Consider the following 25,876-nt stretch of genomic DNA (forward strand, 5'->3'; position numbering starts at 1 on the left):
AAAACAGACACCTTGGTGATTTTATATTTATTTAATATACAAAGAACTACTAATATACCATAGAATTCAGTAGTATGTACGTGTGATTTTTTTTTAAGGAATTTTACTTTAACTCAATTTGAATAGCTATTAAACTACCATTCAACATAAGAAAATTAGCAGTACTTCGTAATAGGTAACGGACATACTTTCCTGCTATTCATTTATTACATTATCTTATACATTTGGGGTTTTTAGGTCTCAGAGATACCCGAACAGGTCATTCTGCTTGCCAGGTATAGGATGCATCAGGTCTTCTTACCTTTAAAAAAAAAAGCATAAAAATCAAAATATTAATAAATTATTTATGGACAGTTTTTTTTCTTGGAATAAAAGTTCAGAATGGGTAATAGAATAAATGCTCTTGGGGCTTTTGAAAAAATTAATATATAGCAAAATAATGGAAAGCCCATTTTCTTTAAAGAAAAGAAGAGGGAAGAGAAGGTGGGAGGGAAGGAAGAAAGGGAAAGAGCAAAGGAAAGGAGATAGACGGCCAGTGGGAAAAGAAGAGGAAAAAAGAAATATATGCGGCTGAATAGTCTCTCCTTTTCTGGAAAGTCAAGTGTCCTCTCTTCAATTCCCAGAGGCCTGGGCCATGGGACTGACTATATGCCATCTTGCATCACTGTTATATGTATGTCTTTTAAACCCCTGCCCCAGCCCCTGCTGGAGAGGAAACTCACTTGGGAAGAATCTTGTCAAAGATTCTCCTCCACGGTACCTGGGTTCTGTGCCTTCACTTAGGAGATGCAAAAAAGATATTGATTGTTTGACTACTATAACTTGAAAAAAAGTTCTCCAGAGCTCAAAGGTAAAGGGACAAGCAGCAAATTACATAATATCTAGCTTAATTATACATTGACCTACTAACAAGTTCCCTTATGAGTGATAACTTAGAATTAAAATTTAATTATTATTTAAGATTGATTGTATTACCAAAAGAGAATGTTATATACAGTTTTAATTGTGCCACTAACTCAGAAGATTTTAAACTACAATCTACTTAACCATTCTCTTGTCTTTAGTCACTACAATTGTTTTTAAAATGTTACTACTTTTTTTTTTAAGATTTTATTTATTTGACAGAGAGAGACAGCCAGCGAGAGAAGGAACACAATCAGGGGGAATGGGAGAGGAAGAAGCAGGCTCCCAGCGGAGAAGCCTGATGTGGGGCTCTATCCCAGAACGGTGGGATCACGCCCTGAGCCAAAGGCAGACGCCTAACGACTGCGCCACCCAGGCGCCCCTTAAAATGTTACTACTTTAAATAATTTTCCAAATGTAGATTTTGAGGCTGGGGGAGACTTTTTTTTTTAATAGGCTTCACGGCCAGCATGGAGCTCAACGCAGGGCTTGAACTTAACGACCCTAGATCAAGACCTGAGCTGAGATCAAGAGTCCTCTGAACCTACTAAGCTACCTAGGTGCTCCTGCAGGGGAGTTGGGGAGACTTTTAATCAAATTTAGATTTATTTCTTAGGATTGATTCCAGAAATGGAATTGCTATATCAAAAAGAAGTTTTATGGCTCTTGACATGCATAATCAAATAGCTTTTCAAAAAGCTATTTTCAAAAAGGCAAAAACAGTTTGTGTTCTTGCCAAGAACATATAAGAATTCCCATTTCATCACATTCCTATCAAAATTTTGTATTTTTAAAAATTTACACATTTGATAGGCAGACAGTACTATCTTGTCTTAATTTTTATGTCTTTGATGATTAATGAGGTTGAACATATTTTCCAGGTATTTTATCAACATGGGGCTTGAACTCACGACCCTGAGATCAAGAGTCAGTTGCTCTTCCAACTGAGCCAGCCAGGCGCCCCTATTTTCTAGATATTTAAAAACTAGTTTTGTTGTCTTTCCTTTTTATGAATCATCTATTCCTATCAACAAGGCATTCCTAACCAGACACTCTGCTTACCAAGTTTTAAAATGTTTCTTAATATGCTGCACAGCTTTCTCCAGCACATAGCTAATGAAGTTAGAACTCTCAGCACTTTCTTCAAGAGGGATCTTGAGTGTGAAGTTGGGGGAAGACAGAACGCTTAAGTCTACCGTCGTGTCATCTTGTTTGGAAAAATCACCTTCCTGAACATTTGGAACCACCTAAGAAGAAGGATCACACATGAAAGATTACTATACCCCAGGGCACATTCAGCATTCATGTAAGAGCACATCAGCTAGGATAGGCCAGGTTGTGCTGAGGTAACAAAGTAGCCCCAACATCCCAGTGGCTTCACACAGCAAACATTTATTTCTCACTCATGTTTCGTGTCCATTTCAGGGGCTCTGCACAGCCTCCACTGCTCGGGACCCTGGTTGACAGTGGCATGTCATCTCGTGGCTGTAACACGAGGAACACCTGTCTTTCTTTGTGCCCTTGGCAGAGACAGAGAGCCGATGAGCACACACGGACCCTGCACTCTCTCAGTCTAGAAATAACCCTGGTCAGTCTTGTTCGCATTTCCTTGGCCAGAACTTGCCACGTGGCACCAGCAAGTTCTAACAGCAAGAGCTGCTGATGGAGTATTTGGTGAGCACAACTGTCAGCATCACAAATATTAATGTGATGCACCAAGTTTAATACTGAGTTTTCCTAGGACATTTACAATTGAGGGTGGCATGTGCAATGTTTGTGAGAACCAGTCATCTGAAAGTCACAGGGGTTACTCTTAGTGAATTCTCAAGTGTGTGTGCTTTGATTTTAATAATTTAAATGACACTGTACTGACATGCAAGTTCATTGTAACCTCAAGAGAACTATTTTGAAAAGGTTTTCAAATAACCCCCTTATCAAAAAAAAAAAAAAACTAAAACAAATATTAAGAAGCTGAATAAAAACTGATAATTTCTTTTTTTTTTTTTTTTTTTTTTTNAAAGATTTTATTTATTTATTCGACAGAGATAGAGACAGCCAGCGAGAGAGGGAACACAAGCAGGGGGAGTGGGAGAGGAAGAAGCAGGCTCATAGCAGAAGAGCCTGATGTGGGGCTCGATCCCATAACACCAGGATCACGCCCTGAGCCGAAGGCAGACGCTTAACTGGTGTGCCACCCAGGCGCCCCAAAAACTGATAATTTCTTAATTCTAGTTTATGAAAGAATAATGAACATGATTTCCCCCTTATCCTTTTGGTGAATATAACCACATAAAAACTGCATAAAACTTTTTTGTCTAGTTTAATGAATAATTATAAAGCTAACGCCATGTAACTACAACCTGAGGGGCATAACTTTTCACCTGTTGGAATTTGTGGATTCCTCTTCAGTCCTTGTTGTTTTATGACCTTGCACTTTCTGTTACATGATGAAATAAGAGCTGTTTTGAGAAAAATAACTTTTACAGGTAGTTTGGCAAAGTGGTTAAGTTCAACAATTCTGGGAAAATGCTGCTTAGGTTTGAATCCTGGTTCTGCTGCTTTCCTAGCTGTGGGACCTCAGACAAGTTGTTTAACTTCTCTGTGCCTCACCTGTAAAATGTGAAAAACAATACCTCAGAGGGATCACTGAGAGTATGAACCTGTCTGGTGTATGAAAAAGTCTTAGAACATTGCCTGATGCATAGTAAGTGCTCTTTTGTGACAATGATTATTAGAACAATGTATCTTTGAAAACCATAATTTTATTTCATATGGAGATTTTTGTACAGAATTGCCTTTGTTATCAGTATAAAGAATTTCAGGTAAATCTGTTAGTGTTACCCAGAGACACTAGAATAGAAGCAGACTGAAGCATAGAATGGAAAATACTGATGATGATGAAAGCAATTAACTCTGGGCTGTAATTTTCTAAAGACTGAAAGCACTGCTCAAATTTTTCTTCAGATTTTATTCTTTAAGACAAGAGCTTTTCCTCATTAGCTGAAAGTCTGTATTTGTGAGACGATCAAGTATACTGAATTATTTTACTCTCCTCGGCTACGATCTATCTAACGGAGGAAATGAATCAGAGAATCAGCCGGGATGGGAGAGTGGTTTTCAGAACATTCGACTGCTCGGTAGTTACAAATACATTTTACATCATGACTCAAAAACAAGTCTTACATATATGTATACACACATATTTACACACATGTACACGCACGTAATGGAAATGAAAGTTCCATGATATATGCGATATGATTTGTTAAAGATAATGTGTTCTAATATTTTCTCTCCCAGTCTGCCCTATTCTGTTTTGTTTGTTTAATGTGCTGGTTATGACTCTCTAAACTTATGTCTCAAACCACACAGGGGCCACAACTTTGCAGTCTGAAAGAGACAGAACTACTAGGACACAGATTATCATAGGTCAGATTCCCTGGAATTAGAGCCTGAGACTCTGACGCAAGTGATGGACTAAGGGTGACTTCAGGGGAAACTCGGGGAGGGGGGGGAGTCGGCAACCAACACAGACAAGAGGGAGAAGCTAATCTAGGATGTGGCTTCAGGTGACCTCTGGCCTCAGCTTGATGCTGCAGGGAGCTCTTTTTTTTTTTAATTTATTTAAATTCAATTAGTTAACATATAGTATATTATTCGTTTCAGAGGTAGAGTTCACTGATTCGTCAGTTGCAAATAACACCCAGCGCTCCTCACATCACGTGCCTCCTTAATGCGCCTCACCTGTTATCCCCGCCCCTGCAGCAGCCCTCAGTTGGTTTCTTATGATTAAGAGTCTCTTATGGTTTGGCTCCCTCTCTGATTTCGACTTGTTTTATTTCTGCGGCCGGGAGCTCTTAAGTGGCCCCTAGGGCAAGCCTTTGGAGAAGGTTTGGGGGCGAGAAGAGCAGTTAGCAGCCTCACCAGCCAGAGTTGGTGAAAGGATCCCCCGGGATCTGGGTAAGGCACTGATATTACATGAGGCACAAACTATTGCTTCCTCAGTTGCTCTGCCTGGTGATTTTTGTATCCAGGTCTTTTTAGGAACCGTCAGTAACTAACCTCATCAGGAGTCGTCAGCCCAGTACATTTGTAGGTTGACGTAATGCGTGTTACGGGAGTGGGGGTGGGGGCAGTTGGTTAAAAGAGAAATTCAGTCACTGGTTTAGGTTATTGATTGACGGTGGGAGACATGGTGTAAGTGCAACTTAAGATGGCAGTATGTTTTGTTGTGAATGTTAGTATACAAATACGTTTAACTCGCAAGGTAAATCAGCAGCTTTTTGTTTCAAAAACTATTGAGAGCTAGAATTTACAAAGCTCTTGCTTTGGATAGGGAACCTATACTAATGGCTTTACGGACATCCATTTGAAGGCATTCTTTTATGATTTCCATTCTTCAGGGGGGAACACTGAGACCTAGAAAGGTTACGGAATGTTCCCAAACTTAGCTGCTAAGTATCAGGGTCAGCATTTGAGCTCGTCACTTCACCTGAAAGTCTTCTCTCTTAAAAATTACACTGGTTAGGTTTCTTCAAGATTACTTGTATCAGTTTAGTACATCCCTGTAGTTCTAAGCAGAATTGGCCATGTCTGGATTAAAAAGCATTTTGCATTTCAAGTTGGTTTTGTTTATAGAGTTTCTTGTTTCAAGTCAGCCTGAATACAATCATAATGGAAATACGAATATCCTCCCACAGCTTGTTTTCGAATGCCGATGTACTACACAGGTGAGTTAACAGAAAAAAATCAGTGTATGCCCATGGAATCACCATATCCGTTCTCGGGTCTCTCCATTACCTTTACGGAACTGGAGACGTTCTCAGTTCCTGGAATCTGGTTTGCCAGTTCAGCCACCCAGCCAAATTCCTCTCTCATCTTCTCCATCAGATATGTGGTGTCCTCTAGGTGATGCTGGGTCATCTGGAGAACCTGGGCATATTGCTGATGGGATATGTTGACCAATTCGAGGGCCTCGTCTACTTTTGTGTGTAGTTCAGGTACGTGAGGACAGTCTAGCAAAGAAGAAAGTCACATGGTGAAGGAAAATGCCCATGACATTTGGAGTTGGGTGATGTGGGTTTAAATCCCAGCCTTAGGCTTTCTATTTCTATTTCCAGCCTTTGGACCTTCAGTGAGGTTTCAATTAGGTAAAATAGGCATGAATGATATAACACTGTGAAGTGCCTGCTCATTGGACATTTAGCAAATGTGTCTTTTTCTTTTCCTCCTTTCTGTAGTGTCTCTAAAGGGTCATTGGGGCTACTCACTGACATTCTGATCAGGACACATGGGAGATTGTGCTTCCCATCACTTTGAAGTTGAGTGTGGTATTTTCAAGGTAATGGGTCTCACCTCTGGAGGATGCATAAGGAACAGTTAAGGATTTTTCATGTTCCCTTTCCCCTGATGGCGGAACTAGGTTTGCTCCATATAGTGGAGGCTGCCATGCCCTGAGTGACAGGTGTAGCAGAGCCTCCACTCAAACTGTAATTGACACAGCAGAGTGAGAAATAAACCTTTGTGCTCACAAGACACTACGATTTTGCAGCTCTGTGCTGTATTGCACAACAACCCATCTGAACTGAATCAGGATTATAGGAAATTACATAGCTGTGTTGATGAGCAGCTTGATTTTGGAAGGATGATCTGAAGACAGACCACTCACACTTCCCAAAACTTCCTACAAAGTACAACATTTAAGAGTGTGGTATTGACATAGGATAGACATAAGGATCAATGGAATAGAATTGAGAGTTGAAATAAACCCTGTATTTACTGTTAATGGGTTTTCAACAAAGGTGCCAAGATAATTCTATGAGGGAAAGAACAGTCTTTTCAAGAGATGGAACTGAGACAACTGGATATCCAGTGCAAAAGAAAGAAACTGGATTCCTACCTCACACCATACAAAAATGAACTCCAATGTATCAGAGACCTAAATACATGGACTAGATATGTAAGTCTTGTAGGTGAAACATAAGTGTAAATCTATGCGACCTTGGATTAGGCAATGGTTTCTTTTTTTTTTTTTTAAGATTTATTTATTTATTTGAGAGAGAGAGTGAGGGTGAGTGGAGGGAGGGGCAGAGGGAAAAGGAAGGGACAGAATCTCAAGCAGACTGCCTGTTGACAGAATCTCAAGCAGCCCCATGTGGGGCTCGACCTCATGACCCTGAGATCATAACCTGAGCTGAAATCAGACACTTAATTGACTGAGCCCCCTGGCACTTCAGTGATGCTTCTTAGATGTAGCATCAAAATACAAAAAAGAAAAGAAATAGATGTTAGACTTCATTGAAATGAAAAATTTTTATACTTCAAAAGGCACCATTCCAAAAGTGAAAAGTCAGCACATGGGAATGGGAGAAAATATTTGTAGATAATATATCTGATAAGGGTTTAGTATCTAGAATATATAAAGAACTCTTACAACTCAATGATAAAAAGACAAACAACAAAATTAAAATATGGGCAAAGGATTTGAGTAGACATTTCTCCAAAGGAGATACACAAATATTCACATGGTAGTAGATAGATGTCCAACAGCAAGAGAGAAGTTTTTTGGGTTTTTTTAAAGATTTTATTTATTTATTTGAGAGAGTGAGTGAGTGAGAGAGAATGAATGGGGTGGGGAGGGGCAGAAGCAGACACCCCACTGAGCAGGGAGCCCGACTCTGCTGTGGGGCTGGATCAAGGAGTCACCACCTGAGCCAAAGGCAGATGCTTCATGGACTGAGCCACCCAGATGCCCCAGAACAAGGTTTAATTTACTAGCACATGTCAAGCCTGCACTTTGGTCACATTTGCCAATGCTGCATTCACTAAGAACAGACCCACGGCCAAGCCCAGATTTATGGACTGGAAAATTTATATATATATAAAATAAATAAATATAAAATATAAAATAAAATATCTCTTGATGGAAGAAACCACAAATTATTGTGGTTATTTTGTTTTAATCTATACATATGCCCCCTTCTGCCTAGGAGAGTTCCCAGTATATGCCTATTGTTCTTAAGTAATTGATTATATACCCATATCACTTTCAAAACAGATCTAATTCAATTGATAATTATATGGTCTTATATAACAAAATGGGCAGGAGACAAAGTTCCTTGGTATAAATCCCATGTGCCTACCACTTATATTAAGAAATGAAATATTACCTAAACATATGAAGCCCCCACTGTGCCCCTTCCACATCAAAACCCCTTTGCATCCTCTCAAAGGGATACTATTATTTTGAATTTGGATGTATATATTCAGTACCAGCAATCGATATGGGAGAAGAGGAAAAGAGTCACAGTAAATCTGTTTAAAATCAGGGTCAAAAATGCATGGTAACTAGTGGGAAAACAAAAAGATTTATGATGTCTTGGAAAATATTTATCAAATATAAATTTATTTATTATAAGATTTATAAGATCTTGCATCTATAATTATAGCGATGTGGTCCATCTTAGAACAAGGGAAGAATCAAATGTTGCTTGGAGAGGGAAAATTAATGTTTGGCACAATGTAGAAGAGCTGTTTGTAATAGCGACACGTGGAAGCAACTTAACTAGACTTACGGAGAATGGATAAATTTGGTACGTCTGCACAGACTGATGGGAGCAGGGACTTAATGACTTAGAACACGTATTCACATGGCCAGATCGCACAAACTATGTTGTGACAAGCCAAGTTGCCAAAGAATACATAACTAATAATATTTTACATTGTTAAGAAAAATCATCCAAAATTTGGAAATAAGGCAGAAGAATGGCTGCATTCTTGTCAACGTTATATAAAGCGCTGACCAAGAAACCCACCTAAAACCCCTTTGATTCTCTAGGGAAATGATCTTTTGTTGGGTTTACCATTTACTGGTGCTCAGGGCCAGATTCTATGTGCTTAGACGAACATTCTAAATTGAAAAGTTGCAAGGGCTCTTTGTCCGGTAGAGACATAAGTTATTTTGGTCTGATAGAAAACATTACTGCAAAACTAATTTTATTGCCCATTAGAACAATAACTAGTTTTATATTTAATTTTGCAATCTGACTTCCATGTTCTATCTTTGACTATAATTTCTTTAGTCTCTCCTGTACTCCTTTGAAACACCTTTAACACTTTGTGGATTCCCTTATTAACAGGATAAATTCATCTTGACACGTGCTCATTTTATATTTATATGAGTCATAGTTTTAAACTTAAAAATCATACTTGGACAATACAAAATTAAACACATGCAAAACATTGCTATGTATGTTGTATGTATTATTAGAGACATACATGTGATAACAGTATAAAGAAAAACAAAGGAGTAATAAACACTAAACTCAAAATAGCAGTTTTCTTTTGAGCGGATAAAGAGGATATGATCTGGAAGGGGCACAGAGGGGGCTTCATCTATTTTGGTAATGTTTTGTTTCTGAATCCAGCTGTAGGCACATGGGTTCTTGTTCTTTCATCCTTCATACCGTTGTAACAAAATGCATTTTATCCTAAAAGCTTTAAGTCGTATGGGAGCGTGATAGAGCACCCTTTCCTTGACGTTTTCTCTATGCAGCAGCCGATTCACGTTGCCTGTTTCCCGTGTTACCCGATGTCTGCTGAATCTAACACATTGTCTGATGTGTATTGATTGTCTGAGACATTTGTACTGTATTATCTGATTTCTGCCATGTTTTTTCCAGTTTTATTGAGCAATCATTGACATATATTACTGTCTAGGTTTAAGATGTAGTGTACGGTGGTCTGATTTACATATATCGTGAACGAATTATTGCAGTAGTTTAGTTAATATCCATCATGTCCTATAGAGCCAACAGAAAGAAAACAAAATTTCTCCTTGTGAGGAGAACTCTTAGGATCTACTTTCATACCGACTTTCCTGTATGTCACCCAGCAGTGTTAGCGATGGCCATCCTGCCGTAGCTTACCTGCCTCGCGCCTCTTTATCTTATAACTGGAAGCTTGTACCTCTTGACCACCTTTCTCCGATTCCCTCTCCCCATCTTCTGCATGATTTTATGACGGAGAGATTATTCAGCAAAGTTTTTAACTGGATGAAAGGATGTTGATGATACGTAGATGGGATGTTTGAGTGGGACTATTTTTGTAAGTAATCAGGGTATTTGTGTATATTTTTCTGTTCTAAAAACTTCTGTTTCTGGGGCGCCTGGGTGGCACAGCGGTTAAGCGTCTGCCTTTGGCTCAGGGCGTGATCCCGGCGTTGTGGGATCGAGCCCCACATCAGGCTCCTCTGCTATGAGCCTGCTTCTTCCTCTCCCACTCCCCCTGCTTGTGTTCCCTCTCTCGCTGGCTGTCTCTATCTCTGTCAAATAAATAAATAAATAATCAAAAAAATAAAATAAAAACTTCTGTTTCTGCATGCAACCTTGTAACTGTGACTTAAAAAGCAAAACCTTCAATAATGAAAATCATTAGTATGGTAGACATTTCATGTAATCTACAAAACACCTGTATAAAATAGATCTGTTATTTCCATTCTCCATGTGATGAAACAGAGCTGCAGAGTCAGTGAATTAGCCGTTCAGGAGAAAAAACAAAAAGGTCCAATTTATATTCAACCTTCTTGCCTTTTAGCAACTCCTTCCTTCAGGGCTTCAGCGAGGTGAAAAGCAGAAGCATAGGAATTGAAACCTCTTGGCTTTTACGAGAAAATGTGTTGGGGGGGTGGGCTGGCAGGTGGGAGGAGTGACTTCAGTTAGTATAGGGGAAAGGAGAAGAGGGGAGGGAGGGAGGACAGTGAGGGGCCATAGGAGGGAAGCATTTCTTGCCATTCTTGCCATTCTTGGCCAGGTCTGGGAGGAGAAGGGTTATTTCTGAGGAGGAGCCATTTTACATATTTAAATACGAACTAGGAATTAACCCACCAACTGGAAACAAAACAACTCACTTGGCTAACAATTTTCTTATACAACGAAAGGTGGCTTCCATGGTGGGCTCTCTTTTTCTTGCAGTAAGAAGGAAGGAGTGCCCTAATTTGCTCCTACCTTCTCTTTTGCACGCAGTAGTGGTTCTTGGTCTTTAAGCATAAAAAATGTTGGGGCACCTGGGTGGCACAGCTGTTAAGCGTCTGCCTTCGGCTCAGAGCGTGATCCTGGCGTTATGGGATCGAGCCCCACATCATGCTCCTCTGCTATGAGCCTGCTTCTTCCTCTCCCACTCCCCCTGCTTGTGTTCCCTCTCTCGCTGGCTGTCTGTCTCTCTGTCAAATAAATAAATAAAATCTTTAAAAAAAATGTTGCAGGAGCAATGATGGAATTTTAAATACGAGAAAAAGGGAGTTGGCTTACTTTTGAATAATGAAAGTTTCTAAACCTACACTGAGCACCCCCAGATGGGAATCAGCATGCAAAAAAAAAAAGTGCTTGAGGGAAGGTAAATGAACCCATGATCCTTGTAAAAGTGAGATTTTGACCTCTGAGCAGAATACTATTGAAACCCTGGAAAATAATAATTATTTACCTTCCCACAGGTAATCCTGACATTTTTGGCATCTGGCATGAAACTGGAAACATTCTGACAAATTCTGGCCAAGTTCTCCACACAGTCCTCTGTCCTGCACAGGCAACACCTTTGAAGTCAGGCTTCCATGGTTAGAATCTGCAGGTGACAGTGTTTGCACAGTCATGTCATTAGGGCCTGCATTTTAAAGGTGTGGGCATGACATAATTTCTTTTTCGTACCAGTTCTTTCAAGATCTTTCTGTATTCAGTCATAGGAGGGCATACTGTGGCAACAGTTTGCTAGGACAATTTGACATCTATTTAAAATTGCATATATTCTTTGATCCAACAATTCCATTACTATGATTGTTTATACACTGCCCCCCCCCCCACCTCCGAAAGGTTAATGCATATAATTTTATCTTCTGGAAAGAATCATGAGGAATCTTTTCGAAGAGAAACTTGATGAGGTGAGAGAGGGCAGCTTTCATTTGTTTGTTCTTTTATATATTTGAATTCTTTTAGTGTGTCTTATTTTTATTATTATTATTTCTGATGTCAGTGAATTAAATAAGGGATTATAGGCCACTTTTCTCTTTGGATTTCTTTCTATTTAAAAATTTTCTAATAATTACTTTAATTTTTTAAAGCTATAATTGAAAAGTACATTGGAGTTTCAAAGGTACTGGGACTGTTTCCATAGCTGGGTGGTAGGCATTTACTCTCTTACTATTCCTTTTGCATTTCACATATATAATGTTATGAACGATGGGTCAGAGATTTAGGGAAACATCTAAAGCCGATCAACTTTTGAGAAACCCTTTTCTTTTTCTGGAAGAATTAAAAATTCCTATGAAAATGATGATGTAAAAAAGAAGTCTGTCCCACAGAAAATCGACAGTTCTCAACTGAGAGTTTCACATTAGGAAACATTTATTATTAATTTACAACCTGACGATTTTTTCTTCAATTAAATCATCAACATTTTAAAATGAAACATTTCATTTTGAGCTGAATTGTGGAGTCTGTTGCTTAAAAACCCGCGGCATTGGTTAGATCACCCCAAGGACCCCTGTGAGGAGTTCTGCTGCAGAGCTTGTCTCTGTTTTCTGTACTGTTCTCTTTCTTATCTTCTCTGTTAGACTCCCCCCACTGAGGGAAGGGATTTGGTCTTGTCATTTGAAATCATGCCATTCTCCTGTACCCTCCTCTGTCATTTCACTTACAATATGGTAATGGAGGTAATGTAATTGTCCAGTGATCTGTTCTCCTTTCTCTGGACTGAGCTCGGAGAGGCAGGGGCTGTGTCATAATCATTGTCTTATTCCCAGCATCTAGACTAATATGGGGTATACAGATCAGGGATGGTAGATTCCAGAGCCATACGTTACCAGTTCCTCATCCTGTCCATGGCATGGCAGTAACCCATCACAGAGCCTCCAGACCCCTTTAGGCAGCTACTTCCGGTGCCATCACTCATATCGTCCATCTACTCTCCCCACCTGCCTCTGTCTCGCCACCCCACTCAAAGGGAAAATTAAAGTCCGCGAATGCTCTCTAAGGTAGGATTAGAACTCTCATCTCCCAGCCTCCGGCACTGTACCAAGCTACTACGCCACACAGTTTTATTGAATGCAGTCTCCTCTATCCTTTCCAGAGATTTACACGGCAAGCAAGGACAACTTCAAGAGCTATTTTATTCTCTTTCAACAGATTCAGGAACTGAGGTTTAGAAAGACCAAAGTAGGAAGGAAATTCTCCCATATGAAGACTAAAATGAAACCACACTCAATCAAATAAAAATACTAAAAACCAAAATATTTCAGATTTTTTTTTCTAAGGAGGCTCCACGCCCATTGTGGGGCCCAGCACGGGGCTTGAACTCACAATCCTGAGATCAGGACCTGAGCTGAGATCAAGAGTTGGATGCTTAAACAACTAAGCCACCCAGGTGCCCCAATGTTTCAGATTTTTTATAATCGCCTCTTTTCTTTTAATGGTGCTCATTATTCAATTTTAGTTATTTTTCTAATTTTAGCTCTTAGGACAATCATGACAAATAAAGCCCATCCATGAAGGTTGTCAGATACGCAGCGCTCAGTCAGTGTTGGCCATTGTAACTGACAGGAGGCTTGTACTGGTTTCCTGTTGCCGTTGTGACAGATTACCGCACGTTTAGTGGTTTGAAATAACACCAATGATCTTCTGGTTTTGTAGGTCAGAAGTTTGAAATGGGTCTCACTGGCCTAAAATCAAGGCTTGGGCAGCAATTCCCTCCCCCCCCCCAGAGGCTCTAGGGGAGAATCCATTTCCTTGCCTTTCCAAGTTCTAGAAGCCAACTATAGTCCTTGGCTCCTGGCCCCCTTCCTCCAGCTGCAAAGCCAGCAAAGTAGGGCCAAGTCCTTCTCATGCTACCATCTCTAGAGATTCCACTCTGCCTCCCTCTTCCACTTCTAACAATCCTTGTACCACATGGTAATTCAGAATAATATCCCCATTTTAAGGTCAGCTGACAAGCAACCTCAATTCCATCTACAACCTTCCCTTCCCTTTGCCGTGTAACACACCATATTCACAGGTCCTGATGATTAGGGTGTAGATATCTTTGGGCAGCTTAAAAACCCGAGGCATTGGTTAGATCACCCCCAGGACCCCTGTGAGGAGTTCTGCTGCAGAGGGGGCAGCAGCATTCAGTCTACACGGGGGCAAAGCTCAAAATGTCTTCTCATTAGGCAGATTTTCCAGGAGTGTTAGGTTTATTGTTCACCTACCACCCCTCCAGAAAAGTCATGGAAACCACTTGCAAATTCCCTACAACCCCTGCCTATTCTTGATAAATAGTCCACAGGTGCTCATCTGAGAGGAGAATGTCCCCTCTGTGGAGCCAGCTGGGCGCTGTGTGGTTAGGGGAGGGATAGCAGAGGAAAGAGAGTGTAAGGGTGTAACACAGGCTCTTTTGTTTTGTTTTTCATATTTGCATTTATATTACCTTTGCATTACAGGGGGCTCTGGATATGCAGGTTATCACTAACATGGAGGTTGTGCAGAGGGTCAGCTGAGTGGGGGCTGGTTCTGGGCTGTGAGAATGGGGAGGAAGCTGGGGCGGAACTGGTGGAAATCTACATTCTTAGTCGGTGGAGTGGGAGGGAGTTGCAGTGATTAGGAAGTTATTTCCATTTCAAAGTGGAGGAATCACTATATACTCCTGTGCACGTGTGAACGTAGCAACAGCCCCGAATAAGGTTGTACGCAATGTGAAAGATGGGGGGCGCCATTTTGTTCTAATGAACACATGCCCAACATTATCCCCAAACAATTGGTATCTCTGTAGAAGTTCAGGCAAAAATTATCTAATATCACCCCAGGATTGATATGTTTAGTCTACTGCGTTGATGCTTTCCTTGAATATTGGCGAATTTGGAACCTCAGGATAGAACACCAGAGAAAACACCTGACTTATGAGAAAGTCCTCCAGACTCTGAACAAGAACCCAACAAGGATTCCAGTAATGATGGCTGTTCTCTGCTCATGGGACAATGGGACGGGAAAGATGTCATGTGTTGTTTTTTGGCTTCAGTTTCTGGTGCTGTGACATGGGCCCCTTCTAGATAGAGACCAGCGATGCAATGTCATGGTAACTTTGAGAATTTGATTCAGATATTGCAGGTTCAGCTGGTATAATTGGAAAATAACTAGAAGGAGCCCATTTCTTTCTACATTCAAAAAGCTATGCATAAATTAATATATACAACTTGGAGAGTTTGGAGAGAAGTATAAACCCATGAAACTATCACCACAATCTATGCCATAAACCTATCCATCACTTCCAAAAATGTTCTCCTGCCCTTTTATTTGTTATTTTCACTATCATCATTATTAAGAATGCTTAACATAAGATCTACCCTCTTAGGAAATTTTCAAGTATTCAGTACAGTGTTTTTAATGATAGGCGCTTTCCTGCACAATTGGACTTATAAGTTTAGGACTTACTCATCTTGCATAACAGAAACTTTGCACTCTCTGAACAACATCTCCCCATTTCCCCCTCAATTCAGCTCCCAGCAACCCCATTCTAATCTCTGCTTCCATGACTTGACTAGTTTAGACTCCTCATATAAGTGGTATCATATATAGTATTTGTCCTTCTGTGTGTGGCTTGTTTCAGTTAGCTAATGTCCTCCAGTTCATTCATGTTGTTACAAATGGCAGGATTTCTAGAAGGAGCCCACATTATTTTTCATGTCAGAGGGGAGTATTTTTCCCGTGGGCCTGTTGTCCATAAGACGTAAGTTTAAGGAAATGTAGATGCTACCTTGGCCTGGCCAGCAGCTCTCATATCTGAGATGCTGTGTCCCAGCCACCCCCACAGAAGCCCAAGGAAGGCATCGTCTTCTGCCTGAAGACAACATGGAACATCGTGGGGCATGTTTGGCCTTGGTAGAAGGCAATTCTTATCCTTTATAGATATTCTGATTTCTGTAGTTTTGGGTTTGTCTGTGAGCATCTTCTGTGTTTTTGTGCATAAATGCTACGATTTAAAGGCTTAAGGCAGTGATGCGGAGGACACTGGGCACTCAGTGTGACCCGGTTAATACAGGACACGAGGGCTCCTTCCCAAACTGGGAGTTGAGGAGTCTAGACTGATTTTAAAGAAATCCCATGGTGTTCAAGCAGAATAGAGCTGAGCATATCTACCTGAGTTTTAATAAAGGAGGCAACTGTTTCGTTCAGCTTCTCACGCTGCTAACGTTTTCTTTCTCAGCTTTGAAAATTTGCTTTAACAAGAAATACCAGCCCCACAGGGCTCTTGGCAATGACGGAGGAGGGATGGTGTTTGGCAGACTTCAAAGCCTTCTCTAAGAGGCTCTGAAATTTTGATTCTCCGTAAATTTTCACTCTCAGAAACCTCGCACAACTTAGAAATGTCTACCCTGGGGCGCCTGGGTGGCACAGCGGTTAAGCGTCTGCCTTCGGCTCAGGGCGTGATCCCAGCGTCCTGGGATCGAGCCCCACATCGGGCTCCTCCGCTATGAGCCTGCTTCTTCCTCTCCCACTCCCCCTGCTTGTGTTCCCTCTCTCGCTGGCTGTCTCTATCTCTGTCAAATAAATAAATAAAATCTTTAAAAAAAAAAAAAAAAGAAAGAAATGTCTACCCTGTCCAAAGGTAAACAAAGCTTGACCTTAGCATTGACATCTAAGGGAAGCTCCTCTTTTAATACTTGCCTTTGCCTTCTTTTGGTGAATCTTCTATTGCATTCAGTGTCTTGGTGATTGTTGTGCTGATACTGCGGTAAATAGAGAGGCTGAAATTATAAAAGAGCTGGAAGAAGCTGGGAATGTCCCAACTTTGCACAAGATCTGCTTTTTCCCTCGGCTCTTTGGATGGAGCAGGAAGAAAGTCAGGCCGCATTAAGTCTGTATCTGACGTGAAATATGATTGGAAAGTCTGGTCAAATTCTTGCTGCATCTGTTTGAAAACGTTAAGACTTCGGTTAAAGAGAAATGTCACGTCCACAGTCAGCTGGCTGAACACATTCTCTATTTGAGCCACTTGCGCGTCCTCCTCAATGAACTGTTCCCCCACAGGGAGACCTTTCTCATTATCCTCATGGAAAGGAAACAGGTATTCATATATCTTCCTGAAAAACTCTTCAACCTGTGGGATAGAGGATAAAAATGGAATAAGAAATTAATTTTCTTTCTGGACCATTTCTTTTTTTAAAATCAATTTTATTTTGTTATTTTTAAACAGAAGGATAATTGACAGGGACCACTTCTTACTGTAAATTTTAAAGTCCATTTACACTGGTCATTCTAAATCAAAAACAATTCTGGGCAAGCTAGGAAAAGGTGACTCATTTTAAGATCATTTATGAACACTCTTGTACCTTTAATTTTGAGTCTGGAAAGAGGATCTGAAACTCTTCCTTGTTTATATGTGCCTACCCAAGGCCTGAAAAGGCCAAGTTTTCAGTATTGTTGACAAGCCACACCTGATGTGGTGGCCGTGGTGAGCATGCCAGCTGGTACCGTCTAGGTTGCCACAAAACTGTGAAGAAGGCTCTTGTTTTCACCTCTGTCTTAGGGTTTGGGGTGGGGGGGTTGCCTTGTTTCATTCAGTGGACTATTGTTAGTGAATTTATGGTCTCCTTTTTCTTGTCTCACAAACTAGACTATGGAAAGGAAAAGATAAACACATTCACACTGTATTATAGAAACCTGATTGAGTTAGATAGGTTACTTAGGGATGGTTATATATTAGTAGGATCAAAGCCCTCCTTGGCTATAATCAAAGAAATGAAGCTATAATGGTAGAATTTTACACTTAGTGGGAGAATTTTTTCCAGCAGTCACACAGTGCTCTCCATCTATATGGTACCCAACTTCATGCCAGAACACAATTGCCCTTATATGGTAGTGATGTGGCCATGCTGACTGTTACGGAGCATACCAACTATCAAACCTCACAGGGCTAGCATCCTAGTGCTGTTCAAAGAATTCTCCAGGAATTCCTATATTACTCCCGCCTTCCTCAAAAAGTATTGTGGGTCAATTGTCTGCCCCTCTCTCTGCCAGCTTCTATTTCCCTGAATCCACCCACAAAAACAAACCTTAAAGCCCCAAGAAATTTTCATAAAGTCACACAACTGGCACAGACAGGAATGGTCCCCAAATCTCCTGCCTTCCAGCCAGTGCTCATTCCACCGTATTCTGGTATATTGGAGAGTGACTGGGGCTATAAAAACAGAGCAGACGCAATTAACAGTTGAGGCAAATTAACTTGGCAAATGAATTGTCCTAGGGGTTGCTCCCTGTATAATTGGATATGGCACTGCCAAGCCAGGAACATACCCTAATTAGTGCATGCTCTGATACGGGGAGGGAAATTTCACTGCCTTTCATATTCAGCTCACTTCTTGAAGGGAAGAGAAATTCAGGCCAATGCAATAGGAGCCTTTTATAGGGCAGAACTCATCCTATTCAGGTCACCACCCTCTGTGATTCCCTCTGCCCAGACGATAACCAAAGGGAACAAAAAAGAAAACATGCCAGTCGTGCAGGACATGCGCAGATATGGCTACAGAGGACATGAATGTTTGCATATGTGTGTGTGGCCGGAAGAGGCGAAGCCTATTGAAGGAGAGTTTCAGGAGGCAGAGAATGTCTCCAAATGTTTGGCCTCCAGGGAAAAAAATTAAAACAGGTTGTAATCAGAGACTATAATACTATTATTCAGAATTCAATTTGGCATTTATTAGATACCTACAATGCTTACATGAAGATAGATAACATATGGTCCATGCCCTCAAAGAGCTTACAATCTAGTGGGGACATATTCACAAATAACAAAAGGCAGAAAGAGTCAGAATATCTCTAAGAGCTATATATAAAGTGCCATTACCGGGAGAGACAAACACTGAATGGCTGTTTGAGCTGATAAGTGGAATGTACATAGGTTGTTCCTGCATAAGCCAGCATGAACGCTAGATTCTAGACCGTAAAAGGCCGGAATCAGGTCAGGCATCTCTATTCTAAATAGTAAGATAAATTAATTTTTAAAAATTAAACTGGAGTAAGTACCATAAGAATTCTGAAAGCTCGAGCTCTGTTTTTCCCTTACCATGTTTGTCATAGAGGACCAACTAGGTTGGCAGGTTGTGTAAAGTCTCATGCAGTTACTCTCCAGGCAAGACTTGCATTCATCCCAGGAATCTGGCAAAGACACCTGGCATAGACTTTCTTCTTCTTCCAGATGTCCCTGAACTTCATTCATGAGTTTCAGGGCTTCCTGATTAAAAAGGAGAAACAAATACCCTATTTCCATCTCGTAATTCTGTGTGCACCATAGCTGATTTCACCGTTTAAAAAGTGTGCATAATCTGACGTATTTCTTCATTCTTTCTTCGGGCCCCTGGCTGCTGACATATCTACTTGAATCTACCTTTCTGTTTGATTAAGAAAAGAGCACTGATCAATCCCTACTGAAGACTGCAAATCCTACCCATCTATTCATTCGTTCATTCAACAGCTCTTTATTGGGTACTTGTTATGGGACAGACCACTAGATGTGGGTGAACCATGACATGGTCCCCACTCTGGGGGATGACTGTAATTGTTTACTTGTCTGTCTCCACATCTAGTTCTTGGAAGATGTGGAAAGTGGGCTTTAAGGCTTATAAAGCTTACAAATTTATTTACTTTATTTATGCTGCCTTTGATTTTTGTATGTGCTTAAACTTGCAAGAAAGTGCAATTCTTGTATATCAAATCTGCCTAGCAAGTTACACTCTAATTGCAGAGATGCTGCGTTGAGGGGCATGGAGGGGGGAGTGGGGGGGGGTGAGGCGTCTTTCTTCTCATCCATATTCCAAGTGCTCCCCCTCGTGGTGCCTTGCTGTATGTGTCCAGGTCCCACTCTGGGTGATAGGGAACCCAGCAGAAGTGACACCTGTCCCTGAGAATCTCAACCCTGCCCTAGGACCTCCCTCAAGGCCAGCACCCCTCCTAGACCCCTGGCCTCCTTGCACATGTGGACTTCTAAAGACTGGTTCCCTCCAAGCCTGAGACCTAGTTCAGGGGACAGACGGGTATAATGGATTCCTCCATCAAACAGTTTCAGAGCTAACAATGACTCCCTTAAGTGAAAACCACATGAGGGAGAAAAGTTTCTGTCCTTTAAATGAATTTAGTGTGCATTTTTACCTAATGAAAGAGAAAAAGAAATCACCCTTCCCTGGCATGTTAAGCCCAAAGAACCATGTGGCGCCAAGAATCTTTTGAGGATTTTCTTATCTCCTTGGGCATTGCAGAACAATTTTGGATTCCTACATCTTCTCAAGAAAGTTACCCCATCGTGACAGGAAACAATACTGCCCACATTTCCTAAGTCTGTCCCAGTTTTAAAAACCCTGTTCATTGTCACCATAAACCAAAACCCCACTATTTCCAATTCCAAACTACGGTTGCTGTGTACCTTTGGGCAAATTACTTAACATTTCTGAGTCTCAGTACCTTCCTTAGCAAAGAGGAATAGCGATAGGGTTTACCTCTGAAGGCTTTGTATTAAGTGAGATGAGCAAGCAAGCCATCTAGTGTGTTATTACCTGTTTCCTTCCACTCACCTCCAAGAGCACAACGAAAACCAGTTACCGAATCACCTGTGCCAAGTTTCAGTAGTGACATGTTGTGGAGGAAGATCTCTGGTTTAGGAATGCCCTGCCCATTCCTTCTGTTTCCCCCTAGATGTCCCACCCACGGACTATTCCTGTAGTTTACAGTGTATCAAAGTCCCATATGAACTTGGTGTGAGGTTCAAATCACTTTAAGCCCCCCTGGAGTTTCCCACTTTTAGTTCGTTTCAGATGCTCTCACTAAATACTAATAGCAAGGGGCTGTGGAGTAGTCCATTATGACCCTGGGTCCCCTGAGGATAGGTGGTGCTCTGTGCTGGGGGACTGGGCACCAAACTCCTATTCGCTGTCATAGTTTGTCCGAAGTATCCTTTATCTTCACTTTAATGTAATTTCAGCGCGGGAGACTTAGAGTTAAACAGGTTTTTCCATTTTTATTTTTATTTTATTTTATTTTTTTTTTTTTTTAAGATTTTTTAAATTTACTTATTTGACAGAGACAGTGACAGCCAGCGAGAGAGGGAGCACAAGCAGGGGGAGTGGGAGAGGAAGAAGCAGGCTCACAGCAGAGGAGCCTGATGTGGGGCTCGATCCCATAACGCCGGGATCACGCCCTGAGCCGAAGGCAGGCGCTTAACCGCTGTGCCACCCAGGCGCCCCAGGTTTTTCCATTTTTAAATGGACTCTTTGAGTGTCCAAACCTTAACGAGCTGACATTGGCTTACTTGACCCACCCCTAACTGGAGCATTTTTTTCATAGTTTTACACCGTTGGCTTGTGGGGAGGCTGAAGAAAGGGAGAAAAACAAAGTCACTGGGTCCCAGAGACACAGCACTGCCCGCTGACTTTCCCCCCGTCGTTCATTACAGGGCTGGGTTACCAGGTTCACGAACATCCCGAGCCTCAGTTTCCTCAGCTGTAAAGTGAAAATAATGGGTTTCGCAGATGCTGGAAGGATTACTTGTGATATTGTGTTTTATAAAGGGTCTGTAAATGATACCGAGTGTCATTATTCCCAGGGGTCGGTTCACAAGCCCACTGGGGAAGAATCCAGCTCTGGGGGCTTCCACATTTTCCTCATAAGGAACTATTTTCGGTTTCCTTAAATCTTTTGCTTGCTGCCCAAAGGGAGGAGGGCTTGCATCTGCCAGTCAGGTGATCTCCTTTCCTTGCAAGGGACCCTGTGTGACAAGGGGTGTAGGTATGGTCACAACATCAACCAGTCTGGTGACAGGCTCACAGAGAGCTTTGGGGTCAGCCTGTCGCACAGCCCTGCTCCAGAGGCTTAAGGGATGGCCAGAGGCCACTGTGCTCAGAAATAGAATTCTGGCAGCTCCCTGCGGTTTGGGGGCCCCCAATTCACATGTCTATGGGTATGGGTGTAGGGGGAAATATTAAAACTTCTATTTTTATGTTTTAATTTAAAAATTGGTGGTAGGGGGAGGAGAAAATGGGGAGTTGTTCAATGGGTATAGAGTTTCAGTTTTGCCAGATGGGAGGAATTCTGGAGCTTGGTTGCACAGCGGTGTGTAGGTACTTAGCACTATTGAACTATAACACATAAAAATGGTTAAGATGGTAAATTTGATGTTATGTGTATTTTACCACATTTACAAATTATTTAAAATAAAATTTAAAAGTAATTGACTCTCAATGTTAAAATTTAAAATATTTTCCAAATTATTATTTTTTAAAAGATTTTATTTATTCATTTGAGACAGAAAGGTACAGAGAGAGCATGAGCAGAGGGAGAGGCAGAAGGAGAGGGAGAAGCAGGCTCCCTGCTGAGCCAGGAGCCAGATGTGGGGCTCGATCCCTGCACCCTGGGATCGTGACCCGAGCCGAAGCCAGACCCTTAACCATCTGAGCCACCCAGGTGCCCTCCAAATCATTTTTGTTACCGTTTTGATTTCTTCTTTGATTTAAGGGTAACGTTGGAAAATAATTTTTAAAAATAATTGAAATGTTTTGAATGTTATGTTCATTGTTAATGGTCTTAAACTGGGAGCCATGCAATGTTCATAATTTAGAAACATATTAAGCTTTGTACTGTAATATATGAACAATTTTTAACATCCTCTATGGACATTTAGATGTATAATCGACCCTTGAAAACATGGGTTTGAATACATGGGTCCACTTAACATGTGGATTTTTTTTTATAAATACAGGACAGTACTGTAAATGTGTTTTGTCTTCTTTATGATATCCTTAATATTTTTTCTTTATTGTAGGAATACAGTATATAAGGCATCTTACACACAAAATATGTATTATTTGACTGTTGATGTTATTGGTAAGGCTTCTGTCAACAGTACACTATCAGTAATTTAGTTTTTGGGGAGTTAAAAGTTACATGCAGATTTTTGACTGGAGGTCAGCACCCCTTACCCCTGCATTGTTCAAGAGTCAACTGTAATGTATATTTCCCATTGCTAAGGTACATAGTTTGAACTGCAGCTATTAAGTAAAGGCATTTGAGTAAAGAAATTGATTAGGCTGCTGTACTATTTCATATACACTGGGGCTGTCTTATGGTGCTTATGTCAAACCATTCTATGTTGCCGGCTGCTCAGGAGGACCCTGGGGAAGTGGGGCCCTCCCCATTCCAGGAGCATGGACACTGGTTCCCTATCTATTCCCTTAGAGCTGATGGCAATGAATTGCCAATTTAAGAGAACGCAGGTAAATGATCGTTTTATTACCCAATTTTAACTAGACTAACCCTCACTAAATGGACAAGAGGCTTAAAAAATCCTGAAAAAAAATAACCAGCATATTAAAAAATGTGAATAATTTAAGCTCAGGTAGACAAGAAACAAATGGCAGAGCTGATACTTCTTCATTATAAACTCTTGTTGGTCACGTGACAAAGTAAAACTATGATCTAATCAGATCTGGCGATCAGCTAAAAAAATTTCAAAATAAATGGGATAGGCTGGTGATGGGTAGTAAGGAGGGCACGTATTGCATGGTGCACTGGGTGTTATACGCAACTAATGAATCATTGAACTTTACATCGGAAACCGGGGATGTACTGTATGGTGACTAACATAATAAAATAAAAAAACATTAAAAAAAAAGAATAATTCAAAAAAAAATTCAAAATACTATCCAGAAGATTATTTGAAATATGGACTTAATATCCACCCTGGCTAGTGATGAACCTCATTCTTGAGATATTAATGGTAGCAATTCATGTGTCTAACTTCTAAATAAATTAATGTGCATAAATTTAGGAGTGAATGCTAATAATAATTTTAGTAATAGGGATGGGAGATCAAAAACCTTTGGAAAGCACAGATCTAGCCAAAAACTTCCGAAACACTTTTGAATCAACATCCCAAGTCGGAAAGGATTAAGGATAAAGTCTTTTCAAGAAAGTAGCACTTCCCTAAGAGAGACAAATCCCCCAAATTCCTGGATTTGGAGTCCTGCAAAAGTCTACTCTGCTAGCACTGTGTTCTTGGAAGAAATCTGAAATTTCCTTCAAACTTTTTCTCCACTAAGAGCGGCTGTCCAGAAAATCCATTATTAGGGGAAAGAAGTAATTTATCAATTGCATTAAGAAATGCAGTGTTTATGGTCTAGCTATATTTAAGAACAGGTGTTATTCTCCATTACTGTACCTGCTTTTCTTCTCTGCATTTCTTCAGGGTTTTCATCAGATTGGTATGTTCCTCCTCTCTTCTTTCCATCATGATTTTCATCTGCTTCATACCAATCAAAGCCTTCTTTACCTTTTCGTCTACATTTAGGTCTCCAGCCTCAGAAAAACCTAAAAGATACATTGTAGTTTTTTCCTTTGAGATCTGATCAGATTACAGTGTATCAGAATTACAATGAGTTCACGATTTTTCCTGTCTCCAAAATGGAGACTTAGCTGTTCGTTTACAGCATCAAACTCTGAAAGGAGATGACAATGACTCGGCTGTCAGCTGCCACATGGACAGAACTGCCACATAGATGATACCTTCCATCCCTCGCTTCTGAGCTCCTAGGCGAGTCAGAGTTCATTTAAACTCATTCCTGTCATTTTCCTCAGGGCCTGTGTCCATTTATCCATTTTTTTCTTTCACTTAAAACTCAGGTGTGTTTATATTAGGAAAAAAAATTGAAATTTTCTTCACAGACAATTTATATTAAATGCCCGACTGGGCACCTCAAACATAGTGAACTATTTCCCTTTCTTTCAGCTTTAATTGCCTTCCCAGGAGGCGTCAAACCTAGAAAGTACCTCATATAATGCAAGATTCTTTAATAACCTACTGGACATCTCTCACACACCTCTAATTAGCATGTAGTGGGTATGAAATTCATTGTCATCCTCTCTTTGCAGTAGTCAATGTGCAAAGGAGCTTATTCTTGCTTCTAAATTTACAATTAGACACCCCTAAAGCAACATTTTAACTAATTTATTTTTCTAAGTGTTCAGTATCCAAAGCATATACTCTCAAGTAAAGGTCACAAGTTAACGACATAGACCCACCAGATTCGATGTCATTATAATCCCGTTCTTTCACTATCTCAAGAATAACTGCACAGATTACTTTAATTGTTTAAATTTTTCAAATGCTAGAAAAGAATTTCACTGTTCATTAAAACTGTGCTTAGAGGACACCAAACATCTGGATGATACCACGAAAGGCAGTCCAAAAGCTGGCAAGTTTTATCTGTGTGATAGCAAACATCTGGATATGTGAACATTCTCAGATACACGCCTGGAATTTTCTATTCTTGTTCCAGATGTTCGGCGTCATGTCTATTTGGTTGAAGTGCCTAGAGAACCTCTCACCGTGAAACTAGAAGGCCGTACTGAATACGGTTATCTCTCAACTCTCAATCACTGTACGTGCCAGCAGGACATGCAAACAGGACACGGTGCAGATAAAGAAACCAAACGTACCCTTCAGGTTTCCATGGATATCGGTGCTGTCCTTCCAAGTCGGTGCGCAGTGACAATCTTTCAACCATAGCAGACACACAATAAACACCAAGAGTGAAGGCTTCATGTTCCTGCTGTTCCTGCAAAGGAAAAATAAACCTGTACCAAATGCCTTCCATTCGGTTAGTTTTTGCCGGCATCAATTGAAAACACATGGTGATCCGAAGCATTTTTCTGTCAATTTTTCTTTATGACTTTAGACAAGTTATGCTAATATGCCTGGGACATAAGGAGACTTGGAATATAAATTTTTAAAAAGACAACCCAAGTTCCTATTTTGTTTACATTCTTTATGACAGTTAAATAAGGTCATCATCTGAAGTATTTGAACTTGAAGACAACGAATAGCATGGGTCGTAGCCCCATAGAATCCGTACTTCATTTTATGTTCTTGTCAACAGTAAACATCCTGAAATATAGAATTAGTTAAAATATGT

The 25,876-nt window shown here is 40.6% G+C and overlaps 1 protein-coding gene across 1 annotated transcript; it reads right to left on the minus strand.

Annotated features, from left to right (window-relative positions):
• Positions 1-1,961: 1,961 nt before the first annotated feature.
• Positions 1,962-25,513, minus strand: CLUL1 (clusterin like 1). The gene is made up of 7 exons (XM_011229151.3): positions 25,401-25,513; positions 24,124-24,272; positions 18,985-19,152; positions 16,587-17,019; positions 11,383-11,520; positions 5,704-5,918; positions 1,962-2,150 (listed from the first exon to the last, which is right to left on the minus strand). The coding sequence occupies exons 1-7, from the start codon at positions 25,504-25,506 to the stop codon at positions 1,962-1,964; spliced, it is 1,398 nt and encodes a 465-aa protein (XP_011227453.1). The 5' UTR covers positions 25,507-25,513.
• Positions 25,514-25,876: the final 363 nt, after the last annotated feature.

This window comes from Ailuropoda melanoleuca, chromosome 14 (genome assembly GCF_002007445.2).
Source record: "Ailuropoda melanoleuca isolate Jingjing chromosome 14, ASM200744v2, whole genome shotgun sequence".
In the NCBI taxonomy this organism is placed as follows: Eukaryota; Metazoa; Chordata; class Mammalia; order Carnivora; family Ursidae; genus Ailuropoda; species Ailuropoda melanoleuca.

Coding starts and splice junctions, on each gene's coding strand:
- CLUL1 (XM_011229151.3), bottom strand. CDS start 25,506: ATGAAGCCTTCACTCTTGGTGTTTATTGTGTGTCTGCTATGGTTGAAA. Junction 19,153..24,123: donor AATGCAGAGAAGAAAAGCAG/GTACAGTAATGG, acceptor CTTTTTAATCAG/GAAGCCCTGAAACTCATGAA. Junction 2,151..5,703: donor ACGTCTCCAGTTCCGTAAAG/GTAATGGAGAGA, acceptor CCTTCTTCTTAG/GTGGTTCCAAATGTTCAGGA.